This window comes from Mus caroli, unplaced genomic scaffold, assembly GCF_978045245.1.
Source record: "Mus caroli unplaced genomic scaffold, Mus_caroli_1 scaffold_7, whole genome shotgun sequence".
Classification (NCBI taxonomy): domain Eukaryota; kingdom Metazoa; phylum Chordata; class Mammalia; order Rodentia; family Muridae; genus Mus; species Mus caroli.
The window spans coordinates 107,816,168-107,834,601 of NW_028227262.1; the positions used below are offsets into that span (position 1 = coordinate 107,816,168).

Below are 18,434 nucleotides of genomic sequence, written 5' to 3' on the forward strand. Positions count from 1 at the left end.
GACAATCCAGGTTCCTTGCTTTGCAGTTTTTGAGCAGCTGGTTTATGGTAATATGTGAATTATTCAATTCAAAGAATGAATTTTGTTTATAATAATAATTACTAAGTATTTTAAAGCAAATTATTCTTTGAATTTTTTATACATTTGTACAATGTAGTTTGATCATTACATCACCGCTCATTTCTCCCCTCCAACTGCTCACCTCCATCCCTCTTTCAATTTCTTATAGTTTAAGAAACATATTTACAACCTATTGAATCTAATTATTACTGCCTGTATGTGCAAGTGAATGGATCCATCCATTAGAATATCAGCAATCTACCAGTGGCCACAGTCCCAAAGCAAACCTTTCTTTCTTATCCCAGCAGCCATCACTGCCAATAGTTCCTCAGCCATGGTGGGCATCTCATGAACTCCTCCCTCTGACAGAATTTTGACATAATCTTATGTGGGTCTTGCATAGATTATCATAGGGGCTATGAACTCATGAGGACAATGGCCATGCCATGTCCAGAAGACATTTTACAACATTATTTCTCATCTTCTAGCTCTTGTATTATGGACACTTCTTTTATAATATTCCCTGAGCCTTGCTGGTATTGGGGTTGAGAGAGGTGTTCCATTTAAGGCTGAGCTTTCAGTCTCTTAGTCTCAATACTTTGACCATTTATGAATCTCAGCATTCACTACTAACCACTGTAAAAAGAAGCATTTTTTCCAATGTTGAATATATATACATATATACATACATATATATGTATATATATGCATAAAATAATTATGAAGAGGGCAGTTTGACAATATGACAATTTAGCAAAATATACAATAGTATGTTCCTCCCTTAGGTGTGTGAACCACTCCCAATCATGTGATTTTGACGAGGTTTACAATACCATGCATGTATTCTGTTCTAAGGAGTGGGCCTCATATCCAAACAGAAATTGCTTGGTTACCCTTGAAACAGTCTTGCCACTATTGTACCAGTGAATACTCTGGCTTGGTAGAATCCGAGGCTGGATTTAAATTATTAGACCTCTATATGTAGAAAATCATTATTAGACCTCTGTATAAAATAATTCTTTTTCTAAGAATGTTTTATGTGCTTGGGCCTTGTAAGTTAGTTTAATTGGTGCTCATTAGTGACGTGTATGAGTCCCTGTTAACCACATCTCTTTCTAACCTATAGAAGATCGATTTAGGAATCGGGAATAGGTACTTTCACATTATAATTCAGCTAGTAAATTGCCATATGACCTTAACAAGTCACCAAGTTTGCCTTGAGTTTCAGACTCACCATGTGAAAGATGAAGTGTTAAAAGATATGTTTTCCCTTTGCTGATATTCTCTGATCGTTATTAATATTAGCCATTCCAATTTCTGCTCCCCTGGCACAATAGGATGTTCTCCTTAGTCAAGTCTAGGTAGAGAAGTTTTTTGCTGTTGTTCTTTTGGTTTTTATCATAGCTACCTTCTAGATGAGGTCTTTCTGTTGCTTTCTAGTTCTCCCTTCCTTCCTTCTCTCTGTCCAGGTCTTCCTCCCTCCTTTGCCTTATTCTAGTACTGAGAGTACTTTATCAATGAGAGTACATGTGATTAAAAACTACTCAGGATTTATAGCTCATACTTATAAAAATAAATTCTAGATGGTTCAAACAGATTTAAATGTAAAAATTAGCAAATAAGATTTTTAAAATTTACTTTGAAGTATAAATGTGGGATTTTTTTTTAAAGAAAAAGCAGCTCCCAGAAGCCTTGAAGACTTTTAAATGTAATTTCATAATGCTGAAATATTTACATGTGTGCATAATTACAGGAAACTAAAAATATCATACAGTTTTCTTTGAAGTTCCTTTGCAAAACTATCTATTAATTAAGAACTACAATGGTTTTAAACATAGGAAATAAATCTTACTCAAAATTTATATTAAAGAAAACTTAACAAGCATATTTTGCTTTGTTTTGGCCCTTTGAAACAAAGTCCTACTTACTCTGTATCCCAAGGTCTATTGCACCATGCTATACATTTTGGTCCAGACTTGAACCTGTGTTAGTATTTCTGCTTTACACTGTCAAGTGCGAGAATTATATCTGTGAAGGAATAGTTTTGAATAACAGTTATTTTCTCAATGTGCTAAATTGAATCAACAAACAGAATAAAGATAATATTTTCTTCAATGAAGCATATTTAATGAAGACTAATATTCCCTACCAAATATTGTAAAAGTAGTATTACTTGATAGGCTGAGGCAGAGGGATCACAGGCTGCCGTTTGGATCTATAGTGGACAACATAGTGAGACTCTTTCCTAGAGCGGGTAAAAGAAGTAACAAAATAAGGAAAGGTATACAAATGTATGTGTGTGTGTGTGTGTGTGTGTGTGTGTGTGTGTGTGTGTGTGTGTGTGTGTGTATTCACATACATGGTGATACATAGTGAATCATGTTGAGAAAGAAACTACATGGTTATCTAACATTTGGAAGGTTTGTGACAGGATACAATGAGGTTGTCTGAAGGTTTTAATCTCATGGAAAGCTCAGAGCTAGAATGCCCTTCACAGTTGTCCTGAATTGTCACTTGGGTTGAAAGATAGGATCTGAACATATCTACATCTGCATCAATGGCACCTTGGGTACAAACTGTCTTAGAATAAAGGTCATACTATTGAGACAGTTCAGTTTTACGGGGTAATTATGAAGACATTTTTTAGTTGTGGGCTGAGAGAAAGAATATTTTAGTCCTATGTCTTAGTTAAGGTTTTACTGCTATGAACAGACACCATGAACATGGAAGTCTTATAAAGGACAACATTCCTTTGTGATTGTGTTACCTCACTCAGGATGATGCCCTCCAGGTCCATCCATTTGCCTAGGAACTTCATAAATTCATTCTTTTTTTTTAATACATATTTTCCTCAATTACATTTCCAATGCTATCCCAAAAGTCCCCCATACCGCCCCCCACTTCCCTACCCTCCCATTCCCATTCTTTTGGCCCTGGCATTCCCCTAAATTGGGGCATATAAAGTTTGCAAGTCCAATGGGCCTCTCTTTCCAGTGATGGCCGACTAGGCCATCTTTCGATACATATGCAGCTAGAGACAAGAGCTCCGGGGTACTGGTTAGTTCATCATGTTGTTCCAACTATAGGGTTGCAGATCCCTTTAGCTCCTTGGGTACTTTCTCTAGCTTTTCCATTGGGAGCCCTGTGATCCATCCAATAGCTGACTGTGAGCATCCACTCCTGTGTTTGCTAGGCCCCTGCATAGTCTCACAAGAGACAGCTATCTTTGGGTCCTTTCAGCAAAATCTTGCTAGTGTATGCAATGGTGTCAGCATTTAGAAGCTGATTATGGGATGGATCCCTGGATACGGCAGTCTCTAGATGGTCCATCCTTTCATCACAGCTCCGAACTTTGTCTCTGTAACTCCTTCCCTGGGTGTTTTGTTCCCAATTCTAAGAAGGGGCACAGTGTCCACATTTTGGTCTTCATTCTTCTTGAGTTTCATGCGTTTAGCAAATTGTATCTTATATCTTGGGTATCCTAAGTTTTGGGCTAATATCCACTTATCAGTGAATACATATTGTGTGAGTTCCTTTGTGATTGTGTTACCTCACTCAAGATGATGCCCTCCAGGTCCATCCATTTGGCTACGAATTTCATAAATTCATTCTTTTTAATAGCTGAGTAGTACTCCATTGTGTAAATGTACCATAATTTCTGTATCCATTCCTCTGTTGAGGGACATCTGGGTTCTTAACAGCTTCTGGCTATTATAAATAGGGCTGCTATGAACATAGTGGAGCATGTGTCCTTCTTACCGGTTGGGACATCTTCTGGATATATGCCCAGAAGAGGTATTGCTGGATCCTCCGGTAGTACTATGTCCAATTTTCTGAGGAACCACCAGACTGATTTCCAGAGTGGTTGTACAAGCTTGCAATCCCACCAACAATGGAGGAGTGTTCCTCTTTCTCCACATCCCCGCCAGCATCTGCTGTCACCTGAATTTTTGATCTTAGCCATTCTGACTGGTGTGAGGTGGAATCTCAGGGTTGTTTTGATTTGCATTTCCCTGATGATTAAGGATGTTGAACATTTTTTCAGGTGCTTCTCTGCCATTTGGTATTCTTCAGGTGAGAATTCTTTGTTCAATTCTGAGCCCCATTTTTTAATGGGGTTATTTGACCTTCTGGAGTCCACCTTCTTGAGTTCCTTATATATATTGGATATTAGACCCTTATCTGATTTAGGATAGGTAAAGATCCTTTCCCAATCTGTTGGTGGTTTTTTTGTCTTATTGATGGTGTCTTTTGCCTTGCAGAAGCTTTGCAGTTTCATGAGGTCCCACTTGTCAATTCTCGATCTTACAGCACAAGCCATTGCTGTTCTATTCAAGAATTTTTCCCCTGTGCCCATATCTTCAAGGCTTTTCCCCACTTTCTCCTCTATAAGTTTCAGTGTCTCTGGTTTTATGTGAAGTTCCTTGATCCACTTAGACTTGACCTTAGTACAAGGAGATAGGAATGGATCGATTCGCATTCTTCTACATGTTAACAACCAGTTGTGCCAGCACCATTTGTTGAAAATGCTGTCTTTCTTCCACTGGATGTTTTTAGCTCCCTTGTCGAAGATCAAGTGACCGTAGGTGTGTGGGTTCATTTCTGGGTCTTCAATTCTATTCCATTGGTCTATTTGTCTGTCACTATACCAGTACCATGCAGTTTTTATCACAATTGCTCTGTAGTAAAGCTTTAGGTCTGGCATGGTGATTCCACCAGAGGTTCTTTTATCCTTGAGAAGAGTTTTTGCTATCCTAGGTTTTTTGTTATTCCAGATGAATTTGCAGATTGCACTTTCTAATTCGTTGAAGAATTGATTTGGAATTTTGATGGGGATTGCATTGAATCTGTAGATTGCTTTTGGCAAGATAGCCATTTTTACAATGTTGATCCTGCCAATCCATGAGCATTGAAGATCTTTCCATCTTCTGAGATCTTCTAGAATTTCTTTCTTCAGAGACTTGAAGTTCTTATTATTCAAATCTTTCACTTCCTTAGTTAGAGTCACGCCAAGATATTTTATGTTATTTGTGACTATTGAGAAGGGTGTTGTTTCCCTAATTTCTTTCTCAGCCTGTTTATTCTTTGTGTAGAGAAAGGCCATTGATTTGTTTGAGTTAATTTTATATCCAGCTACTTCACCGAAGCTGTTTATCAGGTTTAGGAGTTCTCTGGTGGAATTTTTAGGGTCACTTATATATACTATCATATCATCTGCAAAAAGTGATATTTTGACTTCATCTTTTCCAATTTGTATCCCTTTGATCTCCTTTTGTTGTCGAATTGCTCTGGCTAGGACTTCAAGTACTATGTTGAATAGGTATGGAGAAAGTGGACAGCCTTGTCTAGTCCCTGATTTTAGAGGGATTGCTTCAAGCTTCTCACCATTTACTTTGATGTTGGCTACTGGTTTGCTGTATATTGCTTTTATCATGTTTAGGTATGGGCTTTGAATTCCTGATCTTTCCAAGACTTTTATCATGAATGGGTGTTGGATCTTGTCAAATGCTTTTTCTGCATCTAACGAGATGACCATGTGGTTTTTGTCTTTGAGTTTGTTTATATACTGGATTACGTTGATGGATTTCCGTATATTGAACCATCCCTGCATCCCTGGGATGAAACCTACTTGGTCAGGATGGATGATTGTTTTGATGTGTTCTTGGATTCGGTTAGCAAGAACTTTATTGAGTATTTTTGCATCAATATTCATAAGGGATATTGGTCTGAAGTTTTCTATCTTTGTTGGGTCTTTTTGTGGTTTAGGTATCAGAGTAATTGTGGCTTCATAGAATGAGTTGGGTAGAGTACCTTCTGTTTCTATTTTGTGGAATAGTTTGTGAAGAACTGGGATTAGATCTTCTTTGAAGGTCTGATAGAACTCTGCACTAAACCCATCTGGTCCTGGGCTTTTTTTGGTTCGGAGACTATTAATGACTGCTTCTATTTCTTTGGGGGATATAGGGTTGTTTAGATCATTAACCTGATCTTGGTTCAACTTTGGTACCTGGTATCTGTCTAGGAACTTCTCCATTTCATCCAGGTTCTCCAGTTTTGTTGAGTATAGCCTTTGGTAGAAGGATCTGATGGTGTTTTGGATGTCTTCAGGATCTGTTGTTATGTCTCCTTTTTCATTTCTGATTTTGTTAATTAGAATACTTTCCCTGTGCCCTCTAGTTAGTCTGGCTAAGGGTTTATCTATCTTGTTGATTTTCTCAAAGAACCAGCTCCTTGATTGGTTGATTCTTTGAATAGTTCTTCTTGTTTCCACTTGATTGATTTCGCCCCTGAGTTTGATTATTTCCTGCCGTCTACTCCTCTTGGGTGAATTTGCTTCCTTTTGTTCTAGTGCTTTTAGGTGTGTTTTCAAGCTGCTAATGTGTGCTCTTTCTAGTTTCTTTTTGGAGGCACTCAGAGCTATGAGTTTTCCTCTTAGAAATGCTTTCATTGCGTCCCATAAGTTTGGATATGTTGTGGCTTCATTTTCATTGAACTCTAAAAAGTCCTTGATTTCTTTCTTTATTCCTTCCTTGACCAAGGTATCATTGAGAAGAGTGTTGTTCACTTTCCATGTGAATGTTGGCTTTCTATTATTTATTTTGTTATTGATGATCAGCCTTAGTCCATGGTGATCTGATAGGATGCATGGGACAATTTCAATGTTTTTGTATCTGTTGAGTCCTGTTTTGTGCCCAATTACGTTGTCAATTTTGGAGAAGGTACCATGAGGTGCAGAGAAGAAGGTGTATCCTTTTGTTTTAGGGTAAAATGTTCTGTAGATATCTGCCAGATCCATTTGATCCATAACTTCTGTTAGTTTCACTGTGTCCCTGTTTAGTTTCTGTTTCCATGATCTGTCCATTGGTGAAAGTGGTGTGTTGAAGTCTCCCACTATTATTGTATGAGGTGCAATGTGTGCTTTGAGATTTACTAAAGTTTCTTTAATGAATGAGGCTGCCTTTGTATTTGGAGCATAGATATTCAGGATTGATAGTTCCTCTTGGAGGATTTTACCTTTGATGAGTATGAAGTGCCCCTCCCTGTCTTTTTTGATGACTTTGGGTTAGAAGTCAATCTTATCTGATATTAGAATGGCTACTCCAGCTTGTTTCTTCAGACCATTTGCTTGGAAAATTGTTTTCCAGCCTTTCATTCTGAGGTAGTGTCTATCTTTTTCTCTGAGATGAGTTTCTTGTAAGCAGCAAAATGTTGGGTCTTGTTTGTGTAGCCAGTTTGTTAGTCTATGTCTTTTTATCGGGGAGTTGAATCCATTGATATTAAGAGATATTAAGGAAAAGTAATTGTTGTTTCCTGTTATTTTTGTTGTTAAAGTTGGCATTCTGTTCTTGTGGCTGTCTTCTTTTCGGTTTGTTGAGGGATTACCATCTTGTTGTTTCTAGGGCGTGGTTCCTGTCCTTGTATTGGTTTTTTTCTGTTATTATCCTTTGAAGGGCTGGATTCGTGGAGAGATAATGTGTGAATTTGGTTTTGTCGTGGAATACTTTGGTTTCTCCATCTATGTTAATTGAGAGTTTGGCTGGGTATAGTAGCCTGGGCTGGAATTTGTGTTCTTTTAGTGTCTGTATAACATCTGTCCAGGATCTTCTGGCTTTCATAGTCTCTGGTGAAAAATCTGGTGTAATTCTGATAGGCTTGCCTTTATATGTTACTTGGCCTTTTTCTCTTACTGCTTTTAGTATTCTATCTTTATTTAGTGCATTTGTTGTTCTGATTATTATGTGTCGGGAGGTATTTCTTTTCTGGTCCAGCCTATTTGGAGTTCTGTAGGCTTCTTGTATGTTCATGGGCATCTCTTTCTTTAGATTTGGGAAGTTTTCTTCTATAATTTTGTTGAAGATGTTTGCTGGTCCTTTGAGTTGAAAATCTTCATTCTCATCCACTCCTATTATCCGTAGGTTTGGTCTTCTCATTGTGTCCTGTATTTCCTGGATGTTTTGAGTTAGGATCTTTTTGCATTTTCCATTTTCCTTGATTGTTGTGCCGATGTTCTGTATGGAATCTTCTGCACCTGAGATTCTCTCTTCCATCTCTTGTATTCTGTTGCTGATGCTAGCATCTATAGTTCCAGATTTCCGAGAAATATTCCTGTCCAAAGGAAAAATGGGGACAAAAAATGGAGAAGAGACTGAAGGAAGGGCCATCTGGAGACTGCCCCACCTGGGGATCCATCCTGTCTGCAGATAACAACCCTGACACTGTTGCTGTTGCCAAGAGGTTCTTGCTGACAGAATCCTGGTGTGGCTACTCCTCAGGAGGTTCATCCAGCAACTGATCAATGCAGATGTGGATGCTTGGAGCCAACCACTCAGCCAGACTGAGCTCAGGACTCTAGTGGGAGAGCTGGTAGAAGGACTGGAGGAGTTACAGTTCACATCAATGTTGAATTCATTTCTTCTTGCCGTTGCCTCATGTCTCTTCCCATCATTCCACAAAAATGAGATACATCCTTTGTTATATATACAGGTGTATTTACTTTTAAAGACAGAAATCAGAATATTTTAGTCCTGTACAGAGTCATATCAATGTACTACAGCCTCCATTCTTTTTTTTTTATTATCTTTTATTAGATATTTTCTTCATTTACATTTCTTTTTTAAATGTTTTTTTTTATATTTTTTATTAGGTATTTTCCTCGTTTACATTTCCAATGCTATCCCAAAAGTCCCCCATACTCTCCCCCACACACACTCCCCTACCCACCCACTCCCACTTTTTGGCCCTGGAGTTCCCCTGTACTGGGGCATATAAAGTTTGCAAGTCCAATGGGCCTCTCCAGTGATGGTCGACTAGGCCATCTTTTGATACATATGCAGCTAGAGTCAAGAGCTCCGGGGGTACTAGTTAGTTCATAATGTTGTTCCACCTATAGGATTGCAGATCCCTTTAGCTCCTTGGGTACTTTCTCTAGCTCCTCCATTGGGGGCCCTGTGATCCATCCAATACCTGACTCTGAGCATCCACTTCTGTGTTTGCTAGGCCCCTGCATAGTCTCATTTACATTTCAAATGCTATCCCAAAAGTCTCCTATACCCTCCCGCCACCCTGCTCCCCTACCCACTCACACCCACTTCTTGGCCCTGGCATTCCCCTGTACTGGGGCATATAAAATTTGCAAGACCAAGGGGCCTCTCTTCCCAGTGATGGCCAACTAGGCCATCTTCTGCTACATATGCAGCTAGAGACATGAGCTCTGGGGGTACTGATTAGTTCATATTGTTGTTCCACCTATAGGGTTGCAGACCCCTTCAGCTCCTTGGATACTTTCTCTAGCTCCTCTATTGGGAGCCCTGTGTTCCATCCAATAGATGACTGTGAGCATCCACTTCTTTATTTGCCAGGCACTGGCATAGCCTCACAAGATATTTCAGCAAAATCTTGCTGGCATATACAATCGTGTCTGGGTTTGCTGACTGAGTATGGGATGGACCCCTGGGTGGGGCAGTCTCTGGATGGTCCATCCTTTCATCTTAGCTCCAAACTTTGTCTCTGCAGCTCCTTCCATGGGTGTTTTATTCCCTATTCTAGGGAAAAATGAAGTACCCACACATTGGTCTTCCTTCTCCTTGGTTTTCTTGTGTTTTGGAAATTTTATCTTGGGTATTCTAGGCCTCTGGGCTAATATCCACTAATCAGTGAGTGCATATCAAGTGGCTTCTTTTGTGATGGAGTTACCTCACTCAGGATGATATCCTCCAGATACATCCATTTGCCTAGGAATTTCATAATTTCATTGTTTTTAATAGTTGAGTAGTACTCCATTGTGTAAATATAGCACATTTTCTGTATCCATTCCTCTGTTGAGGGACATCTGGGTTCTTTCCAGCTTCTGGCTATTATAAATAGGGTATAGCCTCCATTCTAAGAACAGGTAGAAAAAAGCACATGTGATCACCTTTAGATATGCTTGTGGAGGTTAGAGGGGACATTTGCAAAAGTGATGTTTTGTTGATATCTGATGTCACTAGGTGAATTTTGTGAATGGGCAAAGGAACGATGTGTACTAAAGCCCTTGTAGGAGGTGGACCAGTGTCTGGGGTTATGGATGAGATTGAGTAGAATAGGAATGGTACTACATTACATTAGAGAAAAGTGTTTCTACAAGTCACATAGGGCTTTATAGGAACTGGGCTTTAACTTAGAGTGAGAAAGCTTCTGATCAAGCAAGACAATTGATCTCACCTATATGTAAAAGCCACAGAGATATCTCAATGGGTAAAGTGCTTGTTGTCAAAGCATGAGGTGCTCTGTTAAGATCTCCAGCACTCACAGAAGAGATGGGTCTGAGTATAAAGCCACAAACCTGTGATCCGAGTGCATAGAGGCAGAGACAGGTGGATTCCAGAGACTTGCTGACCAGCCATTCTAGCTAAAATAAAATGGCAAGCTCTAGTTGCAGTGAGATATCCTGTCTTAATATAATTAGGTGAAGGGAAATTAAGAAAAGGCATCCTGATGTCAATCTCTGGCTTTCATGGGTGAGCACACACATACTACACACACACACACACACACACACACACACACACACAACATAGACAAAAATAAAAAAGGAAAGAATACTTCTCTTTTTCTAACTGCTTTAGAATCCACATCAATGTTGTCTTCATTCTTGCATCTATCTCATGTCTTTCCCCATCATTCCACAAAGATACATCCTTTGCTATACAGTTGTGTTTATTTTCCAAATGTTTTCAATTTAATGCAGGCTAAATTTTTTTACACTAGATAGTAATACTTTCAATTCAAGTTGCAATAATTTATTTTTCATATTTCTGCACATGCGTTGTTTACACCACAGCCAAGTGGTAGAACATGATCAGCATGGAAAATTTTCCTTTGTGCCCCTTCCAATTTATTTTTTTATCCCTGGCTAATCATTTGGGTTTTGATACTTTTACTTTTATTTTTGAGCTTATTAACATTTTAGTCTTTGGCTTAATATAACCTTTTACCTAATCATCATAACTCGTGATAATGCTTCTGTCAATATTGTATTTCTTTTAATTGTCTAATAGCCTTTCTCTACACGAATATACCACAGCTTATTTGGCTACTAACTTGTTATCATTTGAATCACTGCAGTTCCTTGTGGACTGAACTGCCATCACCGTTCCTAAAAGTGTTTTTCATGGAATTTGTGTTTTCATTTACCTTTGGAAAAGATCTAAGAGTAACATAATAGGTGTATATTATGTAACCTCCCCTCCCCAACCTGAAACCTGTTTGCTCAGGTTTCAGTGTTAGAGAGCATCGGGGCGGAGCTTGCCACCCTATCATCCTGCCACTCCCACTGCCACTGCCTGCCAACTAGCTGTTCCGGAGCTATCACGTGTTCACCTGCAACTTTACTCCAAGATGATTTGGCAGAAATCGGGCCCCTTCCCCTGCTTCATAACTGAGTCAAAAATAGTAAAATCGAACCTTGAACAGAGCCTTGTCTTGGTTCTGTCTCTCTCGTGCACCACCTAGTCCCCCCTCTTCTCTTCCAGGTTCCCAAGATGCCTTTCCAGACTAGAACCCAGACATGTGAGCCTCTGGTCGGACACAACAATATTAGATGCGTGTATTTAGATATTCTTTGTATCTATTGCACATTCCACTAAGGAATATATGAAATTTTCAGTTGCCCATCCTTTTTATCAATAGTCTGTTTACAGTCAATTCAAGTGTTTAAATCTGAGTCTCATTGATCAGAATTTCTTTTCACTCGCACAATATTATGTCAAAATCCTTTTGTCTTTATTACTGTAGCATTATTGTATTAAATTTACATATCGTACATCTCTGTCTTGTTCTTCATCATGATTATTCTAACTACTGTAGGTTCTTTACATTCCATACCACTTTTGAGATATATTTTAAGCATGATAAAAAGCCTTATAAGGTTCTGAGTGGCCTTGCATTTACTTTATATACTAATTTGAGAAGAATAGATATCTAGCATAATTGAGTCTTCTAATGTACGACAATAGAATGTTTGACTATCTATTTAGTTCTCATTTGTCTCAGCAGGATTTTATAATTTTAAACATATGTCTTATATAGAGCTTGTTAAATGTGTGTCTTCATTTTCTTCATGTTTTGATTCTTTTTCATTTATAATGGATTGATGGGGTTTTTAGGTTTTCTGTACATCTATAAATTTTTGCACATCTATCTTTTCTTTCTGTGACTGATAATTATATCTATTAATTTACTGGATTTATGGATCTCAAATTACAAGACTATCCCATTTGTAAATATATAATGTTATTTTTATTTCCTAACTGAAGGTTTTTATTTAGTTTTTTTTTTTATGAATTAGCTAAAACTTCTAACCCATTGTTAGATAGAACTCATCAGAATAGTTATATTTACCTCAGTTCCCATGTTTGAAAGACAGTATTAAGTTTCTCCTCAATAAATTTGATAATATTTAGTATTAGATTTTTTTCATAGATTTTATTTTTCAGTTTAAGGAAGTTTTGTTCTGTTTCTAATTTGCTCAGAGTTCTGAACCAGTAAGTGCTGACTTACTTCCCATGTCCTTCCTGACCTTTTAGGGGTGGTTGTTAATTTTCCTCTTTGATTTTATTAACATTACAAATTAATGATTCATCTCATATTAAGTAACCTTTGCATTTCTAGAATAAAATGACAACATTTTAATTATGGATTTTCCTTGCCTAGTATGGAATTGAGAACTATTCATGTTCTATGTTCACGACAATATTGCTACGTTGACTTATTTCCCTGTAAAGTCTTTGGTGTAGAGATCAACCTGACCAAATGAAATAAATTGGAAAGTGCTTTCTTCTCAACTTACTAGAAGACTAGAAGTATAAGATTTGCATTTTTCTTTAAATATTTGATAGGATATATCAGACAAGCCATCTGGATCTACAGTTCTCTGTGTAGGAAGGTTTTAGCTATGAATTTCATTTGTTTAACATACATAGGGATATTCAGTTACATTTATTTTTGAATCAGTAGGTAGTTTTATTGTTCAGAAGATTTTTCATTTTATCAGGTGCGTCAACTGGTTTCTTTAATAATGTATTTTAATTTGTTCTCTAAAATTCATAATTAAAATAAAAATTAAATTATACCTATATTTCATAGTGGATCAGTTATATAAGGAAGTAAATTCAGACTTGTTAGAATGTAATTTTGTGCCAGATGAAAACAAAAGTTTCAATTTTTCTACAGCTTGACCTAAAAATTCCAACTGTAGAAATTTATTCTAGAAAAAAAATAATTGTTTATTTATAAACACTTAAGAGTACTTATGGTATTTTTTTTAAACAATAAGCATGGAAAAAACACAGAAACTGATTAACAAAATTTGCAAAAAATAAAAAATAAAATATTAACCTTATTGAGTAGCATGTAAGAGAAAAGGTGCGATGATGCACGGTTTTATGGAGTTATATATTTTCCATGTTGTTAAATGAGATAGAAAAGGTTGCACAACAGATTTTCATAGCACTCTCTTTAAAGGACTATGAGGATCCATAGTTAGAAATCCCTCTAAAATTACATGACAAGCTGGGCTTTAGCAATTAAAAAAAAAAAAAACAGGAAGGAAAATTATTCCCAATTTATCCGCTTAGGTGCCAATTGACATTTCAGAATGAATAGGCATACTTAAAATGAGAACCTAAACGCAGACAAATGTTTTCTAATGCACACATATTCTGCTCTCTCCAGCACCAAACAGATTTCTGATTTGCATTTTGTCAGTTCTTCCAGGTTGTGAACATAGCTGTCTCCAGAAGCTTCCTCTGCGCTCCCTACTTGGAAGTGGTCCAGCTGGGACTCAGCACCACAACCGTAGGAAAAGAAAAAGAATGGCAAGAACCTTGCTGGAACACATGCACATGTATATATATTTAGAAGAGGGAAAATCCAAGACCTTCTATAGAGTGTGATTAGAGTTGCGGGTAGAACTTCTCCACAGCATTCTGTAGGGTCACGGTCAGTGCCAGCTGTGAGACTCACTGTAACACAGATGGTTAATGTGTCAGGCTTCAAGAAAATGTCAAGGTCTAGTTAAGGCTTTCACTGTGCTTGAGATGCAGGCATTAAAAATTATCACTGCACATTTTTCAGGAGAATTATGGTGTCTCTGAGAGGATGGAACTTAATCCGGTTCTGAATAACTTAGAATCGTGGGAAGATCCTAAGATAACGAACTGAGAAGATGAGGTGTTTGGAGTCTGACACAGTCCAGGCAACAGGCCTTGGGGCATTGTGGGAAGGCACCCTTAGATTAAGAAGTCCCCAATCAACAAGATTTCAGTTTCCCCACTAACAGACTTGGAAAAGTTCTGCAACTTAATTGGCCAAAAATGAAGAAAACTGAAACTTTTTTCCCTGATCTCCCCAGATAGCCTGCTGAGAGACCTCACTGAACTTGGGTTAATTAAGAACACATACCTCGGTGACTTTAGTTCCTTTGGGAAGGAGAAAAGGGGTGGAGGGGAGAGAGGAGAAGGACAAATCCTCAAGTCAGTACAACATGTTCATTGCTACACGTCTTCCAAAGCTCCGGTATAGATCCCCCGCCCTTTTCACCATGAGGAGAGGCCCCAGCATATCATACTGCTCAGCACTAGCCAGGAAGCAATTCATTTCTGCTAAATCTGTAGAATGTCAAAAGCAACATGAAACCCCTCTAAAGAGGTCAGTTCTTTGTAAAAATTCTGCCTCTCTGAAGGAGAAACTCGGGGAATTGGAGTGGAAAGTCTGGGACTTCGATGTCTTATGGAAATTTAAAAAATAGAGGTGTAGACTAGGGAGGGGCAGCAGGTTGGACAGTTCTGCACACAACCTCATACAGTATGCCCTTTTAGATCTGGGCTACCCTAACAAAAATCAGAGGACTGCTCCCTGTTCTGCCTTTATCTATATTTTCTGCTGTTAACTCAAAAACTATGAAAGAAAAACAGACATTGATCCCTCCCAACCATTTGAGCCTTGAATTCTGAGACTTTCCATTAGTAAAAGGGCCACAGAAAAATAGAAAGGGCAATTGAAGGAAGGGCAGGGAGGAAGGACAGTGTTGATGTGAAAAAGGAGAGGAACCTAAGGTGAGTAGACTGAGGAAATAGCTGAACTAGTCCTGACCAAGATATATAATACTTAACCTCTATCATCAGCTGAAAATTTTCCACACTATTCCTGTGGGTCAATATATATATATTTGTCAACATATTATGCTTTGTGGTGTTATATATGTACACATGTATATATGTATATTTTCTTTACTCTTTACTCTTAGCATGTAGCACTCTATCCACTACCACTAAGGTAGAGTAGACTGAGGAAATAGCTGAACTAGTCTTGACCAAGATATATAATACTTAACCTCTATCATCAGCTGAAAAATTTCCACACTATTCCTGTGGGTCAATATATATATACATATATATATATATATATATATATATATATTTGTGGTATTATATATGTACAAATGTATATATGTATATTTTCTTTCCTCTTTACTCTTAGCATGTAGCATTCTATACACTACCTTCTGGAGATAATTATTTCTAACCACAAGTCAGTTGTTGATCTTTCTGAGTGTCCATTACATATGAGCTTGGTTGGTTGTTTTCTTTCTCTTTGCACTTATTTTCCTAGAAGTTTATGACTTTTGTGAATATGTAGAGTGATATTTTCTTTGTTTGTTACTAAATTTAGGAAGTTTGCAATAATTATCTGTGTCTGTATCCTCCTACTTTTCTGGTACTCGCATTATGTGTATGCTAGTATACTTAGGGATGTGTCATAATTTCCTGAGGCTGTTTTTTTTTTTAAGTTTTAGTTTTTAGTTTTTGTTTTGTATACAGATGTATAACTTGTATATGACAGTCTTAAACACAGATTTGAAGATGTTCTTGTTTTCATAGAATGTATATTTTAATGTCATAAATGAAAAATAAGATAAAATTTCTTTTTAAAAAAGATTTATTTATTTATTTATTTATTTATTTATTTATTTATTTATTTATTATATGTAAGTACATTGTAGCTGTCTTCAGACACCCCAGAAGAGGGCATCAGATCTCATTATAGATTGTTGTGAGCCACTATGTGGTTGCTGGGATTTGAACTCAGGACCTTTGGAAGAGCAGTCAGTGCTCTTAACTCCAGCCATCTCTCCAGCCCCTAAAATTAAATTTCTTAGTAATCATGTCTATATCATACTATTAGGGAACTAATTATTATGCAATCCATTAATTTTCTGGCATGTGGTTTAGTGCATATATTTTCTCTGAATATAAATACCATACATCAGGGATTATTCCACTTGTCCTCTTCATAGTTATTCAGTTTAATATTAAGGAGGGGAATAAGCAATTAGATATGTAATATCAGGTAGTAAGTGCTATGAAGAAAACTACAGTTCACTAATGAGCATGCTTCCTTGTTTGGGGAACAGTGACTGGAAAGGGGTATTTGAGGAAATGACAGTTAAGACCACAGAAGTGAGGAACAGAGAGATCCAGGTATCAGAATGGGCTCTTATCCATGTCAGCTATAATCTGTCATTCTTTCTAAGCTCTTGAGGATAAACGCAGTTAGAAAAGAATGACTCTGTTTTGGAAAATTACCCCATCCTAGGGTTTTCATGTGGAGATACTGATGTTCTGTGATGTTTTAAAATCTGTGGACAGCAAGAATGCTGGCCCTAGAAACTGACCTGACCTTTTCTCTGTTGGCCTTTGGATGGCTTTGTGTGACACTGCTTAGGCAAAGTTCCATGGTTTAACCTTTCTTTGGAATGCCTTTATATCTTATGGTGCAGTTAACGTAGGAGGAAGAAGGGCAATTCCATAACCAGAAGGATCTGTTTGATGCAGACCTACAACTTGGAAGCAAAAGTCAAACACTAATGATGGACAATCTCTCTAGTGCAACTGAATTCTGCCTTCTGGGTTTCCCTGGATCCCAAGAGCTACACTACATCCTTTTTGCCATATTCTTTTTCTTCTATTCAGTGACACTGCTGGGAAACATGGTCATCATCATTATTGTCTGTGTTGATAAACGTCTACAGTCCCCCATGTACTTCTTCCTGGGCAACCTCTCACTCCTGGAAATCCTGGTAACAACTACAATTGTTCCCTTAATGCTTTGGGGTCTTCTACTCCCTGGGAAGCAGACAATATCTCTGAATGGATGCATTGCCCAACTCTTCCTTTACCTCTCTCTAGGGACCACAGAGTTTGCAGTGCTTGGAGCAATGGCTGTGGACCGTTATGTGGCTATCTGCAATCCTTTGAGGTATAACGTCATCATGAACAGCCGCACTTGCATCTGGGTGGTCATGGTGTCCTGGATGTTTGGGTTCCTTTCTGAAATCTGGCCAGTCTATGCCACATTCCAGTTTACTTTCTGCAAATCAAATCTCTTAGATCATTTTTACTGCGATCGAGGCCAATTGCTCAAATTATCTTGTAATGAAACCTTTCTCACAGAGTTCATTCTTTTCATAATGGCTGTTTTCATTATTGTTGGATCCTTGATCCCCACAATTGTCTCCTACACCTATATCATCTCCACCATCCTCAAGATCCCCTCAGCCTCTGGCCGGAAGAAAGCCTTCTCCACCTGTGCCTCCCATTTCACTTTTGTTGTGATTGGCTACGGCACCTGCTTGTTCCTCTATGTGAAACCTAAGCAAACACAGGCAGCAGAGTACAACAGGGTGGCCTCCCTGCTGGTTTCTGTGGTCACTCCTTTTCTGAACCCCTTCATCTTCACACTTCGAAATGATAAAGTCAAAGAGGCCCTTAGAGATGGAGTGAAGCGTTGCTGTCTGCTCTTCAGGGATTAGCTCTTCTCTCAGTCACTCTTAGGTGACAGGGCCTAGAAAATCTCAACTTCCCTAGTCCATTAGAGTTGTAGTAAACTCTGAATCCTGGGCACAAATTACAACCATGTCATGGAAGATAGGTACTTTAAATGAATCTCTTCTTATGATAACTAGAACCTTACAGACTTCATTCTTTACACTGGTGAGCACAATGAAGAATGTTCTTGAAATCGCTGGATGAATCAGAGCAAGAAAACACAGTTTCCTTAGCATCTTATTAGACACATTACTCTGAAGATGTATTTCCTAGAGAAGAGGAGTAATGGCAAAAATGTTGAAGTATAAGAGGTACCATTGAGAGAATACAAAGACAAACATGTTCGATTTGGTCCATCAATTTGCTAAGACATTCTCCATATTTTAGAGATTATTTTGCAATTATGTGACAAGATGCCCATCTACATTTAAAAAACATTTGGGTTTTCTTTATATTTGTAGATCGTATTATAATTTTCCTCACTTGGTACATAATTGACTACAGCATTGT

The 18,434-nt window shown here is 37.9% G+C and overlaps 1 protein-coding gene across 1 annotated transcript; it reads left to right on the plus strand.

The window, feature by feature from the left end:
- The first annotated feature begins 16,963 nt into the window (after nt 1–16,963).
- Nucleotides 16,964–17,908, plus strand: LOC110297076 (olfactory receptor 9A4-like). The gene has a single exon (XM_021165864.2). It carries the CDS (start codon nt 16,964–16,966, stop codon nt 17,906–17,908), a length of 945 nt encoding a protein of 314 aa, XP_021021523.1.
- The last annotated feature ends 526 nt before the right edge of the window (nt 17,909–18,434 follow it).

What these genes read in the sequence shown, in the direction of transcription:
- LOC110297076 (XM_021165864.2), top strand. Translation starts at nt 16,964, where the DNA reads ATGATGGACAATCTCTCTAGTGCAACTGAATTCTGCCTTCTGGGTTTC.